This window comes from Anas platyrhynchos, chromosome 1 (assembly GCF_047663525.1).
Source record: "Anas platyrhynchos isolate ZD024472 breed Pekin duck chromosome 1, IASCAAS_PekinDuck_T2T, whole genome shotgun sequence".
NCBI lineage: Eukaryota > Metazoa > Chordata > Aves > Anseriformes > Anatidae > Anas > Anas platyrhynchos.
The window spans coordinates 110,896,184-110,916,898 of NC_092587.1; the positions used below are offsets into that span (position 1 = coordinate 110,896,184).

The window sequence follows — 20,715 nt, forward strand, 5'->3', positions numbered from 1 at the left end:
CCAGCATTTTTTTCCACTTTAATTTCTTATGGCTGAAAAACAACAAATGAGGTTGCACATAGATGTTACTGACATTTGTAAAGCAAGCAGGGCAGTCAAGATTTGTATGTCAAGACTGTCTCTAGAAGTTGCTGATGGAAATATTTTGCTTAACTGGATCCCAAAAAAACCCTCTGAAGTCTCAGGAACTTCACAGACCATTTGTGCCGAGGTACAAAAGATCTTTAAATTCTGGTTACAGAATTATTTGAAAGTGTACACTCATTTCTTCTTAAATATATCATTTTTCTTTATCTTCCACAGGCTTAGAAATTGGGAAATTACATGTCAGAACTGAATGACTTGTCTTTTTCTTGCTTGATTCTTCTGAACTATTTCCATAGAAACTTTGGCTTCATACAATGGGATCGGTTCATCCAGCTGAGGCCTAAAATGGAACAGTGTGTCAGATATATCTGATGGGCATGCTCAGGTCAACAGAAACATTCTAGGACTACTGCTATAGACTTTACTTTCACTATGCAAACTTTACTCCTTAAACACAATAAAGTTTTATAGCTTTGCTTGAGTTTGCAGAAGAAAGAAAGAGCCTTAGAGCAAACAGGAAAGAGAAGTTTAATTAAAAGATATCCTTCTTACAGGGAAAAGGTGGTGGTGGAGAGGCTTTTGCTCAACAGTAATACTGTTGAGCATTAATAAAAGGATCTTCCATTCCCACCTCATTATGGTTATCTTCCTATCTAGTGAAGCAGTCACTCTTACAAAAGAATATTAGACAAATCTATTGTCTTACACACAGCACCATTTCTCAGACACACTGCTGAGCAGACAGATATATGCTCTTCCTCCACCAAGAAAAGAATGTGCTGCCTCTGTTAAATTGGCATCAGCAGAATCTGGGGTTTTACCCAATTTCCTTATGCTTAGCCTGCTATATTGCAGACAGACCATAAACAGAACCATGTAAGCTATTTGAGACATCTTTTCCTCAGCATCCCAATATACATTTACAGTACAGCACTGGCAAGAGATTACTCCAAAGGCTGAATAAAGAAAAATAATCATCTCACCTGAAAACACTACTTGATAATTTCTCCATTATGTCTTCTAAAATGCGTATCTAAGAGGTCTGTCAAGGTAGCAGCGTATCTACAGATAATTCTTTCAACCATCAGGTTGGTAACAGCTCTGTATTTATATAAAAACCAGCAGGATCAAGACAAAATGAAAATTAACCTTAACTTCAGTCATTATTTCTGATTTATTTACGTATCAGAAATAACCGTTCCTACAACAGCATGTAGAAATTAAATATAGAAAATATAACTTAAAATAAAGCAAAGGGTTAAGACAGACAAATGCAGTCTGCAGTAAGTACAACACTAATTAATCAGAATGGTAACCACACTTTTTGTGCACAATAAAAATGACTGATTTTGGTAACAGCTAAACTATTCCTTCTATTCATAGAGAAATTAAAGGTAAAAATCATAATAAAATGTGGAGTGTGGCAGAGCTTGTAAATTCTCGGAGCAACATTGTGCGCTTTTAAGGATTTCTTAGCTAGTGTCAATGCAACAGATGATCCTCTATTTAGAGTGTATATGAAACTAAAGAAAAAACAACTTCATTTTAAGAGCAATATGGTTAACATTTGAATCTCAAGCTGTTTTAAAAAGTTATCATCTTGTGATTTCTTCAGAAACTATTCATGCCATAGACTCAGGAATTGCACAAGATGTAGATATCTAAAAGCAGATTTTTCCTATCAGCTTTTAATGCCTGTGGTGGTAAAGCATGCTGTTATTACTACAGATACCATGGGAGATGACAAAAAAAATCAACATGGTTTTAGTCAGCTTTTTTTTTTTTTTAAATATGTGGATAACTACTTGGTAAGCATTCAACAGAAATACCAAAAGATTAAACCATTTATGATAACCTATATCCCATAAATAGTTCCTCAGTGTGTCTGACCTTGCCTAATCTACTTTAGAGTTCAGTGGAGGAGGGAAGGGCTTCCCTGCAGTATAGTTAGTCCTTTCTCAAATATAATGACTTAATCCTCACCTGGCCTCTGCAGTTCTGCTAAACTGCAAAAGTGATTCAGCAATCTCATAAGCTGCAGTGCAGAACAGGGAGGGTCCTTAAAGCCATAAAGAAACCTTCTATTACTTGAAGCAATCCACTGAAAACTGTCCTGCTAGCAACAAGCTCAGGGTCCAGCTCCTTTAGACCAAACACAGGTAATGCAAATGAAGGAGTCACTCCTGCCTCCACACCCACACCTTTGCTCAGTGACATGCTACATATATATCATAGCAAGTAAGAGAAAGGTTATGAAGCCAAAATATTTTAACTTTTACAGTTAAACTGACTGTATTCCAAAATCTTTATGTATAATGTAAACACCTGTAGAATTAAAGCTTCAATTAATTGGCTCAGTCTCAAACCAAAACACTACTTTCTCCAGAATATGTTATGTTTCACCGTTACTTTTAATGAAGCGTGTACTTAGGAGGAAATCAGGACTTGCTTAAAACACAAACCTGTTATACTTCAGTTACACTGTAATGCTTAGCTGTGCTGAACTTTAGGTTACAGGTGTGAGTAGAAGAGAACGTGTTAGTTAATTTCCCTGTTACATTTTCAGCCATCCCTTAGCAGTCAGTATTCAGTTACCATCAAAAGGATATAGAGATACTTCCCTTGCTGTATGTTGGACAAATTCCATATCTCATCATTCAGAAAGGAGACGGTGGCTCCTTTAAGAAACAAGGAATGGCTGTCTGGGGGATCCAGCTTAACCAAAATGAAGAGAAATATTTCATTATCTTTCCCTTTTCAAAAATAAAGGTTAAATGGTTATTTTATATTTACAGTTAAAAAACTACAAGCAAACAAAAAAAAACACAATACACCCTTTGACTATTCTTCAAACAAGTAAAACAAACTTGTAATATTTAGTTTTCAGGGATACTTTTCTGCTTGGCCAGTTTAATATTTTGAGCCAAACAAAATAGATCCTTTAATATTTCCTTGGTATAACCAAGCTATTAACTTACTATGTTAGAGCAGACAGCCCCAAAATTGTCACAAAGGAAAATAAAATGAAAAATATGAAAGCTGAATGTTTTCCATTTTCTGGATATGAAAGTTTTCTTAAGTAAAAATTGATGTTATTTAACAGTGGGGAGCCATTCAGCCACGGCAGAAGCTCAGACACATTCATATAGATAATGCAGTACAAACTACTTTGCTGACAGTATCTTTACCTGAAGATTTCTTTCTGTTGTTATCCAGTGTCCCCCAACACCGAGAAGAGTGATGATATCATGCTTATGAGGCAGCAACTGCGATTTTGAAGTCGATTCATCTTCAGCACTATATAATTTTACTGGAAAAATAAGAGAACAAATACATTTGAGTTCCGAAGAAAGCAGTCACTGTTGAAAATGAAGTGCATCTCTTCCTGTACTGAAAACCATCTATCTTGGGATTCTTTTACAGTCTTAGGTCTTAGAAAACAAGTTGGAATCTATGCATATGAATACACACAATCAATGAGGGCTCTCTGGAACAGCACTGTAATTCTGTTATGCTGTTAGCCTCATGAAAATACCTGAGAAAGCAGAAGATTCATGAAATTAAATATGTACTGCTTTTAAGACAGTGGAACTCTAAGAAGCTTTTTAATTATTTCATTTAAAAATAGTACCTTCAGACTTTTCAACTATGATGATTATTTTAGATTATTAAACTAAGGTAGCATAAACAATGATGTCATAGCCCTACTTTTAAAAACGTTTCTTTTCAGCTTTAAATAGAGAAATATTTCAGACAAATTTAGCAGCTGACCAACATTATTAGATACTTCCACTAGAGGGTGATATGAGGAGAGCTTAAGGAGATCTATTGAGTAAAGTTACGTGCATAAAATTATATGGGATCAAGCAGTTAAGTGTATAACTTCTGGGGTGATGCAGCGTCCACCTTAACTACTTGGAAACAATAAACAAAAAAAAAAACTTAATGCTGCTCTGAAGACCAGGTTCTCGTGGGTTACTTACCTCCAGCATCTACTACAATATCCACTCCCAGGCCACCTGTTTCTTCCAAACAACTTTCTGCCACATCTATCTTCCCGTTTGACACATCTATCACTCGGGCTAGACAAAACAACACATTCGGTCAGTTGTAGTAAAAATATAGTTTAGATTTACAGCAGAAGAGTTCCTACTTTCTGTATGTATTATGAGAAAGTTTACAGCTAAGCCAATAAGCTAAGTCAATGTATTGGTTTTCATTTCCCAATACAGTGCAAAATCAACACCAAAAATAAGTATTAGATTAATCCAGAAGTAAAACTCCAGTCTGTTTCTGATTTTTGGCAGGATATAGTATGCGGCTACAAGAATTAGAATCCTACTGTAAGGTCATTCTTTACTATGCTGACTTTTTTCAAAAATAATGAGTTCTGGAGATAAGGAGGTACCTTATTTCATGTCTCCAACTTTCAAATCATCTATCAGACTGATAACTGCAGCAATAATGCGTTGGGAGACTTTTACAAGCACATCTTCCTCTCCTTACTTTACATAAACACCTCTTCTTGCTAATCCCTTATAGAGCCTTAACCCTGCTTCCACATCAGTGGGAAACAAAAACCTCTTCTCCCTGGCATGGAGTCCTGTCTCTCATGTCAGAAGAAAACACATAAAAGCCCCAAAAATTCAGTTGCTAATGAACCACTGACTTGACTGTTCTTATGAAGAAACTGATCATTAAAAGGATATTTACTCATTTATTTTTTTCTCCAATGAAATCTTAAGATGCATTCAAATCTTAGGTCAATCATTTAATATTATTCACCCAAAGCAAATTATTCGGACAAAACCCATACATTGTCATGATTTAGTAGTGATGTGATAGTCATGTTTTCTGTATGCAAATAAAAACCCAGGTGTTTTTGTTATTATTTTCCTCAGTCAGGAGCTTAAAGATATTTTCTCAACAAGGAGATTTGACATGGTGTAAAAAATTATATCAATGTAGTTTTACTTTTTACAATTTTGATTTAATAGACTAAAATCTCACTATTAAAATAAAATAGCTTAATCAGTTTGACTATTTTCTGATTTCTGTTTAGCAAAACTTCATTTCTGTGACTTAAGTCAATCCAGTGGTTCAAACGGAACCCATCAAAACACTGTTCAATTTTCAGCATTCAAACAAAATGCTGCAACAATTTCTCTCCAGTACTTTCTTTCTTCGGTATGGAAAAGGCTGAGCATGAAGTTATATCATTTTCTACAGTCCTTTGTAATTTAGAAGAAATTTCTCACAAAACATTTGTAAATTGGTTCAGTTTCCACTTCAGTGACTTGCGCAACTTCTAAACTAACACTATTCTGACTGGCAAAAAGGCTTTCGTTTCTCTCTTCCTTCACTGCTGATGAGAAGTAGAAACACTAAGATTTCCACTGCTTGCTTCCAGAGTTTACTCTCACCCAGCAACATCTGCTACACCGTTTGAGAACTGCCATACAGAAGATCTGCTACTTGGTTTACTGAGTGCAGTCAAGACAGCCATGAAATCTCAGATGAGTTCTTACCAGAAACATTCACTGGAAGTTCAATATTGGGTTTAAAACAAAAAACAAGACAAGACAAGACAAAACAAAACAAAACAAAACAAAAAAAAGGGGGTAGTCTAGGGAGCAGAATAAATACATGTATATGTGTTTATGCATACAGGTAGGTGTATATGTATATGCCTTCTGTTCTCCACCAGCAACTTATCACATTATTTAATATTTGGACTCTAGTCTGAAACATGGGCATCAGCATTTCAAAATTCATTATACTTCCCTCCTTCTCATGCTACTACTGTATTTACTTCAGAGATTACTGAAGGCATGTGAAGGCCCCCTCCTGTTGGCTTAAATACAAATCCTTACACGTGAACTTGAACTTCTACTTCAGTCACACTCAGATGATTCCTCCTTTTCATGCTGTACTCAGGTTATATCTCTACTTGAAATTGAGTTGCAATTCAGAATTTCTTCCCTTAATGTCTACGTCCCCCAAACACTTGCAAAACTGCTAAACTAAACCCCTATGGTTGTCACACAAGCACACACATGGGCTGTATATGCAACAGCCTTCTTACTACAAGAGGTGGTAGTTTCAAACATTTCACGAGGCAGTTATGACATACTTACAGATAACACCAACTGTGGCTCATTGTCAGCTGATAGACTGGTATTAAAAAACAAAAAGCCAGCAAGCAAACTGAAAAAACTTGCACCCACAGACATTAGAAGCAAGTCTCCTTAGCTATCTCTCGCAAGACTTGGACTACTTATTGCATCTATATTAGCACTCATATAATTTAAAAATGCTAGTAAAATGTATGCCATGCAAACCAAACTCATATTAGCCTACGCTGACAGGGTTAGGATAATAAAATTGCTGAGTCCTTTCTTCCCTATTAAAGTTCTCATCTCAGCAAAATGAATCCCATATTACAAAGTGAAATGTTAGAAGGTCTGTGGTATTTACTCTTTTACCCTGTTGCAGCTGGCATAACAAACCTCTAGATATTGACAGCATTCACAAAATGCTTTACGTTCTGGTGTCTGTAGTGTCTTCTATTACAGTAAAAAAAAAAAAAAAAAAAAAGACTTCTGAAATGAAAGGAAAAATAACTATTTTTGTGAAGGTGAGAAAAAAATTAGATGATATAAAAATCTAGATACAAGTCTGTAGCGTCTTTAAAGAAATGGTTACATTCCCAGCACAAAACTTTGTACTACCCTGTTGAAGATCATTATGTTCAACAGCAAAAAATGTTTTTCTCCCTCTTATTGTGTAATAACCTCTGCACAGCACTCCACTTCCTGCCGCATTATCAGCGCTCCAGAGCTACTACTGGAAGAGAAAACACTCACTTGGTAGGCTGGAAGTGAATCACTCCCCAAGCCCTGCAGATGTGTGTGAATGTGCAGCCCCGGAATGCACATGCACACTGTGTTGTCTCTGTGCTTCCACTGCCAGTTCTGTTCTCAGGAGCCAGAAAGGAATCAAAATTGACAAGAACTCCGTTCTCTCAGTGTCTAAAGAGCAGCTCTCTGGCTTATTCCATCCCTCTGCTAGCTTACAATTCTGGAGCCAGCAGGGAGAACACAAGGACAATAGTATGTGCACCTGCGTATCAGCAGTGCCTGTTTTTAGTCACTCAGACCAAGAGACAGGATTTCAAAACTGCTGGTAATTCTCCATTTGGAAAGCCAACATTGTAAATAATTTTACTGCGCAAAACAACAAAGAGGAAAGGAGTCAGAGTCAGGGACAGTTAACCTTGACATTATCTTTTGAAATCAGATCTCAACTCATACATATTTTGATGCAACTGTAACATACGTAGATGTAACTGCATACACAAAGCTCCCCCTCATACTAGCCATTCTTACAACAACAGCCTCTACTTTTACATGTATTTCTTTAAATGACAAAAAAAACATACACTTAAAAATGTTAATTGTTTATTATACTGCGCAGTCTTTGCATTTTGAGGAGGAAGAAGAATCAGACACTAGTTTAAACCTTTTGATCGCTGTGCAGCAGAGTTTGTGGACTGCAATGAATTTGGATTTGCAATGTCATCTATTGTTTTAGAACAGTCTGGATAAAGAAATATTCTACTTTCCTCAACTCTACAGAATTGGATTAAAAAAAAATTTGGTCAAAAAAAAGATGCCAATATATTTTACAGAGCCTTCTCCCATGTTTTAAATGGCACTGTTATTTATGACAGAGGGGGGACAAGACAAAAATGTAATTAACAGGGTAGAAATAGAAGTCATAGATGAACGTAAGTATTATACTTAGTGCAAAGCTCATTTAGCAAATAGGAAAATCCAACAAAGCCTTTGAGCATCTGACGGCTGTAAAACATGCATCATTTTACAGTTACAACAGTACTTGAAACAGCTGCCACAGCTTGATAAAACACTATTAGAAGGAATTAGAGTCTGATTAATAATTTATCTCAAGTATATGATTGCATCTGAACTCTGACTCAGGTACACAGATTACAAACTGTGAGACTGGTGATTTAGTAATGCTGTCTTCTTGTTCACAGGAAACACTTTCAGAAAGTGAAAACATTTCTGAGTGGCTAGGCCAAAAGTCAGAACTAGAGCCCTAGTATGTGAGATGGAAAGTACTTAGAGACAGACATCACCAGAATAATGAATAACAAAGAATAAAATGTAAACCAAGAAGAAAAATTCCATTAAATACACCCAAAACAGAAGTTAAATAAGTATAAAGTACAAAATACATTTTAAGACTAATTAATTAGACTATTTATAAATTTGTATTTTAGTTTTCAGCTACTGAAATAAGCTTCTAGTTTGAAAATACATTTCAAGAAGTTCTCCATAAGCATAAACTTTAGCACTGAAGAATGCAACCTACCCACAGCAGGTCTAAGCCTCTCCAGGAACTGCTTATCTTCAAGACTGTAGGCAGTAGATATCACTTTAGCTCCTCTGTGTTGTGCTAACTGAATAGTTATTGTACCAAATGGCTGCAGAAGAAAAGAAGGTAGATGGGCTTATTTACAGTGACAATTTGATGCACTCTAAGAAATGTTATATTGCAAAGGCCATTCAGGAGAAGTCTGAAGAGTAACCAGAAGTGAACTTACTCCTTTAATAAAATTTGAACCAAGAATTTGAATATTCACAGATCTGCTTCTGTTTCAAATGAAGCCAAAAAAGTCTTTCCCTGTACTAGAAGCTACGAACAATTTTTTTAGGAGTTAACTAGTTCTCCTCTTCACCAAAATAGCTCAGATCCTATCTTAGAAACATAAGTACTGTAACTGCAATTGTAACTTCTAGCTTTGGGCTTGCTCCATTGTTGAAGGATGAAGTGGTACCAAGAAAACAGCTGCAGCTGCATTTACATTAACAAATCTTGGCTGTGGCAAGCTCCACATCTTCATTAGGAATAAAGACTGCAGCAATGCAAATGAAATTATTTATATCTGAGAGAAGCCGAAAAGCAGTGGTGGGAAAGGAATAAAAAATTAAGGCACTTTCCCCCAGTTACACCTGAAGGCTTAGGGTAAAACCCCTCAAAGTAAAAGAGCAGAAAAGAACTACCTCTTCACGACCCACACAACACATAGAAGATTGTATTCTTGGCTCAGTATCCTATGTGGGAGGGCCCTTCCTACTAATCCATTAAGCTAAGGGTGCTGCCAGGAATAGAATAGAGAGTTCGATAAGTTTAGCACGTTGTAAGAAATCCAGTGTTTCTGGTGATATGACAGTTATTTACAGCAGAGGCAATTTGTATCAAAATTGTTACTGCACAGTTGTTACCTACACTTGCTCCATCCATTACAAGGACACTTTTTCCAGGAGACACTTGGGAAAGGTAATGTAAAGCTGTGTACGCTCGGACGCCATCGCGAACAGTCCCTGCTGCTTCAACCCAGCAAACTTTTTCTGGTTTACGAACTGTTTTTGGGAAAAAAAAAACAAAAACAACACAAAAACAGATGGGAAAAAACAGCCAGTCCCCAACATTTCAATCTGAACGATTTTTAGGCTTCATCAGTTTCTAGAACATGAAAGAAAATTATACAAGTCACATCATCTATAAATGTAATTATAATCTATTGCACAAAGGCAATATTCCAATGTTGTGGCTCATGGCAGAGTTAGAAGGACTGCATGAACTCAAAGTGGAAAAGGTGATTGTTATTCTGAGAATAATCAACTTGCTTCTGCAGTACCCTTGTGAGCACATTCACGTACAAGTCCAGCATTTAAACAGGAAAAAAGAAAAAAGACCCACTCCTACCATAACCACCTGACAGAAAGAATCTGAGGAGGTCTCTTCACAAGGAGGATTCTGATACTGAGAACATACAATGCAAGTTCCACCCCATGAGTTCATAATTCTTTCTCTACAGGTTATAATCTTCTCTCTACTTCATAATCCATGGGTATAAACAGCTTCTGGAGGTTATAGCACATTCTGAGAGAAATGAAGGTCAAGATAACATTATTTGTCATCTATTTTCTGTTGTCTCTATCTACAGGAGAAAGTGTTTTCCCATTCTATCCACATGCTTAAACGGCTGGGGAGGTAAAATTAGCAAACAGCTTTGTCAGCTAGAAATCCTGAGTTCAAGTATCATTTTTAATGTACGCAGTTTACATGATTTAGCAGACAGCTTGATACTAAGCTAAAAAAATAAAAATAGTCTGTCACAGAACTGAATAAGCAAGCACCAGCTTCTTATGGCACTAGAAAGGAATAATGGAAGAGTCTGGTCTGCCTTTAAGCCTAAAAATTGGCAGTTTAGCCTGAATCAGGGGAGCTACATAGGACCATAAGCAATGCAATCACCTAGAATCATTTATCTATGTGCTGGGAAAAAAATTATAGGGATTATCATCAGCATCAATACTTGTACCAGCTAATACTGCTAAGCACAAAGTAAAGTACTGAAGGTTTTAAAAAAGTCAGAAACATTTTCTGCCTATAGTTAATCATAAATATAGTTATAAGCACACATCTTGGGATTCGTACTTTGAAATGTTAGAAAGAACAAATGTTTTTCATCCCCATGAGTCCACAGCTTCCCTTTCAAAATCTGCCAAAGCTAGTCAGGAAGACTTCATTTTCAAACAAGTATTGTTTATGTTGAGTTATGCCTTGAATATATTAAAAACAACAGCATGGAAAGGATCTTTTGACTTATTTTAAACAGCAAAAGAAGGGATTTAGTATTGGCATAAACAAATTTAAAGGAGTCCTCTCTTAACTGTAGAAGTTGAATCCACGGACAGTCGCAGAAACACAAACTAATTTGAGCAAGAGTAGCTTACTCAAAGGAATACAACAAGCAGTCAGGAGAAGCACAGACTCCCAAATTCGGTATTCTATACATTAAGGCACTCTAAGCCCAGGAAAGGGAAACTGGAAAGTTACAATAGCTGAGAAGAAAGTTTCAATATGGGGTTTTCCCTGATCCTCAATCCCTGAAAATTCCTTTCTCCAGCTTCTGATCTGCTGATTTTACCCCATCTGTTAGTTCAGTCATAACTGATGTTCCTGAATTGGGTCAAAGTGAGGAAAATTTCTTATTAAATTTTTTGTCAGAGGAGGTGAGAACAATGGAGAAAAAAAAGCAAAGCAACAAGAAGGGAAGTTAGAAGGAAATAAAAAAAGATGAGTCAGCTTGCATGGTTTAGACAAAACCTTAACCCCTTAAAAGATAACAGCAAATAAAAAGCCTTTGAGGTACATGGCATTCAAAGCTTTTATGAATAGGTGGAGTAGACAGGATGTCTGAACACTGCCACACAAGTTTGCCCCGAAGTCCAAGTGACTCAACTCCCTAGTACTAAAGCGAAACCAAATTCTAAAGGTACAGTAAGTGTAAATATTAGCAAAATACGTGAACTACATACCCAAATAATGCTCATGAACTAGAACAACTTCACAAAGGCCAGACTCTTCAGAATCCAGGGGCAAAATTCCTGAAAAAAATTAACACAGACCTTTAATTTCAAGCAAGCCTACAATATAACCAAAACAAGCTCCTAATGAAATTTTTAGTCCCACTAGGCCCGTGGATCAGTTGCCCTCTTGTCAGGTTTATGACAGCTTAAGAGAACTTGACAAGGTAACTCCTTGTCACAAGATGGTTCCAGAGGTGCTCCAAACAACACTTCGAGGTTGGGTGGATAAAAAATGGGGACGCTACTGAAAGACTTTCACTACTGGCACCCTTGATTTTTGTCAGGTTATGTCTGAACTCATTTCACACTTCTCTCACTGATTAGTGCTCCACTTTCTGCTCTGGACCACGGCTAACAAGAAAGAAAATTGAGCTCTAATGTTGCAAATGGGCACAGACCAAGCTATGTTACAGCTACAGGCACTAGAACAGAAGACTAGAGGTAAGCACGTTGATAATCCTTAGCAAATCTGGCTGCTATTTCCACCGCTCTTTCACAACTCCCATTCAAAACCATGTGCTGCAATATATATCTGCAGCTCTTTCAAGGCTTTTTCTCTGGAACAGCAACAATAAAAAGCTCAAAGTAGCTATCTACAGCTGCTGTTATGCAATTAGGAAATAACGCAAGAAGGGCAAGAATCTCAGAACACACTTTCTTACAACATCACGGACAATTTGATTTTACTTTCACACTTAGTCATCTCTAATTTAACGTACAAAATATTAAGAAATATAAAGAATGCCCCTAAGAAATATCTTCTATCCTAAAGCATCACTGATGATTAATACAGTACCATACTCCAAATGAAGATATTTTTATAGTAAACTGTAATATAGTTTATTATATAGACTATAAACTATAGAAGATATCTTTATAGCAAACTATAATAGCCTTGGCACCTAAAACAGTTTGCATTCTAACATCTTATAATAGGGAAAAAAAAAAAAAGAGAAGAACGAATATTACATGAAGACATTTCTTTTCTAAACAGATGAAAAAAGTGAGGTACAAGCTGCATTATGTTCTAACACTAGAGACTCTAGTATGTTACAGCCTCCGAGGAGTCATTATACATCGCTGTCAGCTTGCATTGATTTCAGGGTCTCTAAAACCACTCAGAAGAATGACCCTTATACTGAGCACAGGAGATACGGCATCTTAAAGAACTGTGCCCTTGACCTTCTGAAGCCGGTATACCTCATAATGCTTCCAGAAGCTCCAACATTAAGCATAGACCTTTATTTTCTATATGCTTTACACATCAAGCGTTTGACACGAGTACAAAATCAGATTTTTCACCTTATTTGTCAGAAATACCCCACGCAGCATAGGGCTTTTATGCATTTATTTATTTAGTAATGAGGCACGGAGAAGAACTGACACTCAAACTGTCTAACCATCATAATTTCTAAGCAGATATATATTATATTTAGGTACGTGTCTCCAAGTATTTACAGCTGATTTAGCTCTCCAGATAATTTCCCCTGCACTCATTTTAATGAGCAACATGGTATAACTGATTGCTGAAAGATGCTGAGAGCAACAAACAAAGCTGACATTTTTGATTCCTTGTCAAGTAGTATCTCAAAATGGCAGGTCTGAGGTTATACTCCTGCATATATCTTAACCAAACAGAAAACTGTATTTAAGAGAATACGCTACATAGACAAAGAAATCTCCTCTGGAAGGTAAAAGAAGGATCAGGGAAAAAACAAACAAACAAAAAAAAACAAGAACACCTTTAATGGGGAGAAACAATTCTTGGTATGATTTTAGCTATAGATTAAAGAATTAACACACCAGCTAGTTCCAGTGAACACAGCATTATTTTCACATGAAAGAGAAGATTTCTCAATGGGAACTGTGTTACCACATTATTACTGTTACACTCAGTAAGATGTATATACCGGGGCCGTATTCTTTGACAGAAGGACAAGCTTCTTGGTAAAATTTAAGTGGACGTGTTTCTGACAATTATTTTGGGACAGTTTGATGTTATTAAGCACACAGGTAACCAAATCAGTTGGCAGTTGCTCATTCTCTTTTAAAAGTGCTCATTCATTAATTACAAAGAAACTCTCACCAGCAATAACTGGGAAGCGTGCCTGTCAGGAAAAATTTACTATAGAAAAGAAACATTTCACTCCTGTGTTTTGTCTTTATAGCAAGAATATTGGATACATAAGAATGAACAGGAGTTTGAAAGGAAATGCAAAGAGATACCAGTATTTCAGAAAAAGAAACGTGGGTTTTCTTTCTTTCAGGGTTAAAGTTTTTAATGCTGTTTTCTTTATCTTTCTCTTTCCACAACTGTAATTCCAATTATTCTGTTCCTGAATTTGCAAACATTCAGTATTCAAGAGTAAAAAAAAAACAACAGAGAACTTGGACAAACCCAAAACCCAGGCAAAATGAATCTCTCCTTTTCTCGCAACCCAAGTATGGATTCCATGACTGATTCCATTCCCTTAATGTCAGACTTACAACTACTCCCACTCAGAATGCTACTTAGCACTCTCAGGTCCACTGACAGGTTTTCAGAGGTGTATTTTTCCACTTAATTACTTACTGAAACTGTATTCCCTCAGCTACAACAGAAGTTGATTGAAACAAGTGTTATTTTAAAATATTCAACAGATGGAGCATGTCAGGTATCCGTCCAAATGAGCAATACTTTTCACAATAACGATACTATTCATAATTTAAACTTATTCATGTGCAAGACTTGAAAATGCTTGGCCATAACTATCCTACTTTATTAAACAAAGTAAAGCCATTTCTGCACCCCATAAAATGGAATAGTAATTCCAACCTGCAAGGATTACACTTTCTGTGGTGAGTAAATAATAATGATTGCTCATCTCATTCTGCTAAATTTGAAGCTAATGATACGAAAGGTCTGCCAAAGTTCCAGCAGGAAAAGCCCCTAACACTTTCCATGTGATTGATCTAGAAGTCTGTTTTCAACAAGAAAACCCAAACAAACAACAGAAGCACAGTGATTACCACTTGCCCATCTGATGGGCTTCTCTGCCAACAATCTTACAGCGGGATCAGAAAACAGAGGCTCCCTACAGTAAAGTTTGTGGGGAAAAAAAATCTACTCTCATAAGCAGAATAAAAAAAGTATTCTCATCTGCAGTACAAATGAAGATTCTAGGAAATAAGCAACTTGAACCAGTGTTGCCTTTTAAATGTGGCCTTGTAGCAAATGTAGCAAGCCACCTGAGCACATTTCATTACTTTAATCAGCTCAGAAAATCCACTAAAACTGGTGGATCTACTTGCATATTCAAGTTACGACCACTCAATTTCTTCACTCAATCAAGAACTGATGTGATTTAGAAGAAACTGAACAGTGTTGTATGCTTGCAGAAGAGATTCATCACTAGCAGTTAAAGGGGTATTTTTAATATCATCCTCCAGAAGGCAGGAAATACAAGCCTAGACTTTGTATCACACAGAAAAATCAAAAGATACGCATTAATTACATCAAGGAGGTGTTACAACTACAGATTGCTGTTGATTTATTCAGATGGTTGCCTCTAGATTACCCGGTTTGCATGGCTAATAGGACAAGTATATTCGTTATACACGAATATACATGCCTAGCGTATATTCTTCTAGATCCGGTGAACGCTGTAGGACTATGATAGATGACATTAACTGGGAACCCAAACTTCTTATAACCAAAAACCTTCCCTAGGAGAACACTTTTAGTGAAGATTTTCATTTATAGGTGCTTATTCATGTGACGCCAGTTAAAAATTTCAAAATACACCTTCAATTGTAGCCTTAGCAATGACTATAAGCTTAGCCATTCATTATAAAAAGATTAATGATTGTGTTAGCTGAGAAAGGAAACAAGAGTTAGCTTACCTACTACTTCATCATCCGGCTGAAAAAAGGACACCTTTCTTCCAACTGGTGAAGAATAGAGGAATATGAGGAAAAAAGGTATGGACATAAATGTTTACAGATGAAATTAAGCACGCATTGAGAGCGCTGTTTATCACTAGCTCATAAAATTAAATAAACCCTACTAGTGAAAAATGTATGTTGCCTGTTAAGCATGCACATACCAAAAGAGAATCTTTTACTCCACTAAACTTTGGCACCCCATCTACAAACAGTTACATGCAAGCACACACACGTACATGCATTTCAAAGATCGAGGCTTTAAACTACGCATCAAAGATGGATAAGCAAATGAAACACTGCAGGAATTTCTGAATGCCTTCACTATTCCAACAAGAACTTTTTACAAATAAATTAAAGGTTATTACAGCATGTGGAGATAAGATCTTAAGATCTTTGTATATTTCATTTAGAAAGCTGCTGTGCATTTTTTTTCAAGCACTCTGAACAGATAAGCAAGCACTACAGCTCAGTTCCTTTACTTTCATTTCAGTATCATTACTAATTTAGGGAAAGCCTCGTTACGAAAACAAATTCTAGTTCCTACTATTAAATGTGTAGCATGCAAACACTATTTGTTCTGGATTACCAGACCTCGATTCTTGCTCCATGCACTCACAAGACAATTGTACTAACTTACCTTCTAATACAATTCCAGAAATTTCTCGACCAACAGGTAAAAGATCCTTCTCCATTTTCATTTCTGACAGTAGCTACATGAAAATAATGGTTATAACTTCCTGCTATCACCAAGGCTCAAACTATACATGTTTATTATGATCTTACAGCATTTGATATTCACAACAGGAAAACTGGGCCACTACCAAATGGGGGGGAGGAGCAGGTACCCATTCCTCATTTGATATTAAAACTTTCTTTATGTATTTAAATTTAGAAGCATATAAAGAAAAATAAAAACAGTCATTAGCTGACAAGCCAAACTAGGACTTAGTGCAGAGGATGATAAAAGGGTTTTGCTTGAAGAGCTCACAAGTGACAACTGATCTTTCTCCATAAATTAGGAACCAAATCACAGGTGCCTTTTATTTAAAGAGATATAAGAATACCACATCAATCCTGTGCCCTGTTTCTCAGTGGTAACGCCATATCCTCAGATGTCATAAATGGATTAGTGCCAGGTACCAGATAAAGCACTGGCTTAGAACTTCAACGGAAACTGTAAACACCCCTGGCTTTCACAAAAAAAATAAGCAAATACCTTTGTATCTATCCAGCTCAGTGCACAGGCTCTAACTTGTACTTTCACATCATTGTCTCTTGTAGGATGAAGGTTTTCCTAGGACAAATTTACAGACGTTATACAAAGTAATATGAATGTGCCAGTAGAATCCTCTCAAGCTCTTGAAAGCACTTTCCCACAGTCTTTTAGATTGTCCTGTAGTCAGAACAAGAATTTGTTTTCGATGAAAAAAGAAACTGATATTGCAGTAGATTTAAAACACCAGTTTGAGCACATAGAATCATGAAGGTTGGAAAAGACCTCCAAGATCATCTGGTCCAACCATTCCCCTACCACCAGTGTCACCCACTAAACCATGTCCCTCAGCACCACGTCCAGCCTCTCCTTAAACATCCCCAAGGACGGTGACTCCACCAGCTCCCTGTGCAACCCCTTCCAATGCCTGACTACTTTTTATGAGAAGAAATGCCCCTTAATTTCTAACCTGAAACTCCCCTGGCACAACTTGAGGCCATTCCCTCTAGTCCTGTCACTAGTTACCTGTGAGAAGAGGCCGACCCCCAGCTCCCCACAGCTTCCTTTCAGGTAGCTGCAGAGAGCAATAAGGCCTCCCCTGAGCCTCCTTTTCTCCAGACTAAACAACCCCGGTTCCCTCAGCCGCTCCTCACAGGACTCATGCTCCAGGCCCCTCACCAGCTTCGTAGCCCTTCTCTGGACATGCTCCAGGGCCTCGATGTCCTCCTTGTAGCGAGGGGCCCAAAACTGAACACAGTACTCGAGGTGCGGCCTCACCAGAGCAGAGTACAGGGATGATCACCTCCCTGCTCCTGCTGGCTATACACACTATTCCTGATGCAAGCCAGATGCTGTTGGCCTTCTTGGCACAAAAATTTGGGCGTTTCTGCATTGGCCGGGAATCGAACCCGGGCCTCCCGCGTGGCAGGCGAGAATTCTACCACTGAACCACCAATGCCAGATACAATATATACGTTGCTGCTACAAACTGACCACCTTGCTGAAACTCAATTAAAGTTACTTGTCTTTTATGCTCCTGCACATTAAATATCACAGCCTTACCTGAAAGAATTTCACTATGTAATTCCAACTATATTTTAATATTAAAATAAGTTAATAAGTTAAAAATATATTATATTTTAAGAGAATTTTGACACGAGTGTCTGAGATACTGCGCTGTCATACTGAGGTAAATATTCAAGTAGTCCCAGTGATGTCAAAGAAACTGCACCACTAAGGACTGCTGTTGAACCCCACAAATGATGGGCATTTCACATACAAGAATATTCTACTAATGAAGCCTTCCCTTACTATCCCAACTTCTGTTTCTGGGATTGATACCTGGAATGATTTGAAGCGGCTGAGTACTGCTACTTTAAAGCATTTCATTAGCCAAATTGAGTTCTGGACTGGTGACTCCCCAGTTTTTGAAGAGATACCTTAGGTACTAGAGGCAAAAACAACTATTTCCAGGTTATACTGTGGCCTGTAATGTCTGTTGGAGTCAAAATGAAACAATTACAAAAAGTCGTGAGAGCTTAGTTTCTACTTCTAAAGTCAAGACATCTTCTCTAAGTGTTTAAGCTTTCCTTCATCTGTTCTTTAAAACTGTTCCCAACAAACTGCTGTTGCTTTTCTCCTAGGCTTAGCAACGTGAAGGGGAACCTCTGTGTGAGGAATGCTGAGATGAACTTTTTCTCACCCCAGCTGAGCTAAACACATGGTGTTCCTTTAAAATTGGAAGGCATTTTGCCAGTCAGACTGAACTCCTGCTCCTCAAACAAACCAAAGTGGATTCTCACTCTTGGTTCCACAAAACAGCCTAGCCTGTAGGCTGTTGAACTACATCAATACTGCATCTCTGGTTAAAATAAACCCCCTACACTTATAATCTAAGGGATTTATGCAAATTCAAGCTTATATATTCTTTAGAATATTCTTTAGAAATATCTTTTTAGTATACATAGCTCAGTGAGCCTAAGTACTGCTACAATGCACATAACAAAACTGCCATTTTTTTTTTTTTTGTAAAAGAATACAAGAACACAAGCCTTAGGAACAAAAAGAGACAACAAAATGTTTGTGCTGTTAACTGGCTCCAGAATTCATAACTTAAAATGTCAATATTATAATTTGACCAATCACCACGTAAGGAAGGTTTGCTATTCTTCATCCAAGCCCCTCATTTTCTATTAACCAACTGCTGTTCTATCTCTTTGGTCAACTGGCTCTCCTTTCCCTCATTTTTTCAATATTTATTTTAATTTCAGATCAGGATCCCGTAGTATTGGGTGTTATACAGACACCTGCAGGATTAGTTCCTATCTGAAGAGCTTTCAATAGGCAAGTGCTCAGACAAAGAATATACCCAGGAGAGCAGTTCAAGATCTAATTTAGCATACCTAAGAGTGTACCAGAGCTGCCTGGCCTGCCTGCTGCCAGCATCTACATATTCCCAGCCCCTCCTCCACGCTGGAGCCAGCAGTTGTGAAGCCATCACACAGATGTGAACTAATCTCTAAAAAATTACTAGCTCTCAGTCGGACACGTGGGCTGATCTACCTCACCTTATTGCTGCATGACTCTTAGAACCATTGAAAGGAAGAGAACAAAGCTGTGCCGCTGAGGGGTGATCAAGCCTTTTCGGCAAAAGCACAATTTCATAATCAGCTTAAGTGGATTTAAGATAGCTCTCTGAATATGCATCTTGGCAGTATCACAATCGGCCATCTTATTGCATCCTTCCCTTCAGGCAGTTCATTAAATGTGCCTCACTTCTGTGACTTTAGAGCGATTCAAGCAAGAGTCACACCAATACTACATCATTTCATTTTGATACATAGCTTATAGGTATACTGAGCTATCTATGTTATACGGGTATACATTAGTTTCTTTTATACATGTAAGAGATTCACTTAAAAACACAGGTTCACATCCTCGGAACCATGTAAGCGTTCTTCAACTGTTCAGACTCCCATACTGCATCAACACACACTTGTTGACATCCTGTTTTAGCCTTACGCCACCAATTCGTGTACGCTTAGCCAATTAATGTTTACATCAAACAGAGAAAGGCTCTTCAGTACAATAGTTTCAACTGCGTTTGATGGAAAACTAGTTGTCTCCTTGTTCCTTCAAGCTGCAGGAAGATGCACTGTGCTTTCAATCAAAGCACAAAGGACAAGAGCAAAGAACTTGCGAGAGGAGAGAAAGTTAATGGTAGAATCTTTTCAAACACAGTAAATTTCTCAAGCTCTATTTCTGCTTTTTCAGTGACCAGAAAATCCAGTCAAGGGACATGCATGAGTATGAAGCCAGCGGTTATTTATTTTATGCTCAAAAAAGCCATTTTTAAAGCACAGTCACCGAAACCGGTCTATAAAACAGTCTACCATTGGTCTGGCCGAGTGCTGCGCCACGACGGTACGATGTTCCTGCCCTACCTTCCCTCACCGGCCTGCCTGTGCGGTGATAACACGAATTCCAGCCCAACGACGCGCTGGGTGATCTTACACCCTGGTGGCACCCAGCCAGGGCCCCCCGCCCGTGCAGGACGCGCCGTGGCACTCACTCTTTCCTGGAAGACAAAGGTCACGTCCTCCCCGGGCGCGTTCTGCTGGCAGTACAAGGCCTTCATCGCGGCCCGGGAGGGGGCACGGCAGCCACACCGTGCCCGGCGCGGCACCTACGAAGGAAACAAGTTAACCGGAGCTTTGTGCTTTTAAGCAGAACGCGAATTTCTTGCAAGCACCGTAAGAGCTGTGAGCTCAGGGCAGGTGTAGGCGGGGGGAGGCCGCCCAGCGCGCCCACCTCAGCCAGCGGCAGCCAAGGGCTCCGGGCGAGGCGGTCCCGGGCGGCGGCAGGCTCCCGGGCGCCGCTAGGCCGCGAGAGGCGGTTGCCATGGCAACGCGAGCACTTCCGCCTCGCTCCCTCCTCGGGCTCCGCCCCGCCGCGCGGCGATTGGTGGAAGCGGCTGCCGCTCGGCGTAAAAGCGGGGCTGCGATTGGCTAAGCGGGCTGTCGCTCA

At 38.3% G+C, this 20,715-nt stretch overlaps 1 protein-coding gene and 1 non-coding gene across 2 annotated transcripts; both read right to left on the reverse strand.

Annotated features, from left to right (window-relative positions):
* Nucleotides 1-4: 4 nt before the first annotated feature.
* CRYZL1 (crystallin zeta like 1) lies at nucleotides 5-20,629 on the reverse strand. Its single transcript, XM_027449164.3, has 13 exons — nucleotides 20,500-20,629; nucleotides 20,261-20,374; nucleotides 16,693-16,770; nucleotides 16,114-16,186; nucleotides 15,435-15,479; nucleotides 11,502-11,570; nucleotides 9,403-9,536; nucleotides 8,485-8,596; nucleotides 4,071-4,169; nucleotides 3,276-3,397; nucleotides 2,697-2,802; nucleotides 1,071-1,116; nucleotides 5-427 (listed from the first exon to the last, which is right to left on the reverse strand). Exons 2-13 carry the CDS (start codon nucleotides 20,324-20,326, stop codon nucleotides 328-330), a joined length of 1,050 nt encoding a protein of 349 aa, XP_027304965.1. The 5' UTR covers nucleotides 20,327-20,374; nucleotides 20,500-20,629; the 3' UTR covers nucleotides 5-327.
* Nucleotides 17,577-17,647, reverse strand: TRNAG-GCC (transfer RNA glycine (anticodon GCC)). Its single transcript has one exon. It is a non-coding gene; the product is annotated as a tRNA-Gly (tRNA).
* Nucleotides 20,630-20,715: the final 86 nt, after the last annotated feature.

Excerpts from the sequence above, each read along its gene's own strand:
- CRYZL1 (XM_027449164.3), bottom strand. The coding sequence starts at position 20,326 with ATGAAGGCCTTGTACTGCCAGCAGAACGCGCCCGGGGAGGACGTGACC. Across the intron at positions 11,571-15,434 it reads GCCGGATGATGAAGTAGTAG|GAATTTTGCCCCTGGATTCT; the intron begins GTAAGCTAACTC and ends AATTTTTTTCAG. Across the intron at positions 9,537-11,501 it reads AGTTCATGAGCATTATTTGG|TTCGTAAACCAGAAAAAGTT; the intron begins GTATGTAGTTCA and ends TCCCAAAAACAG.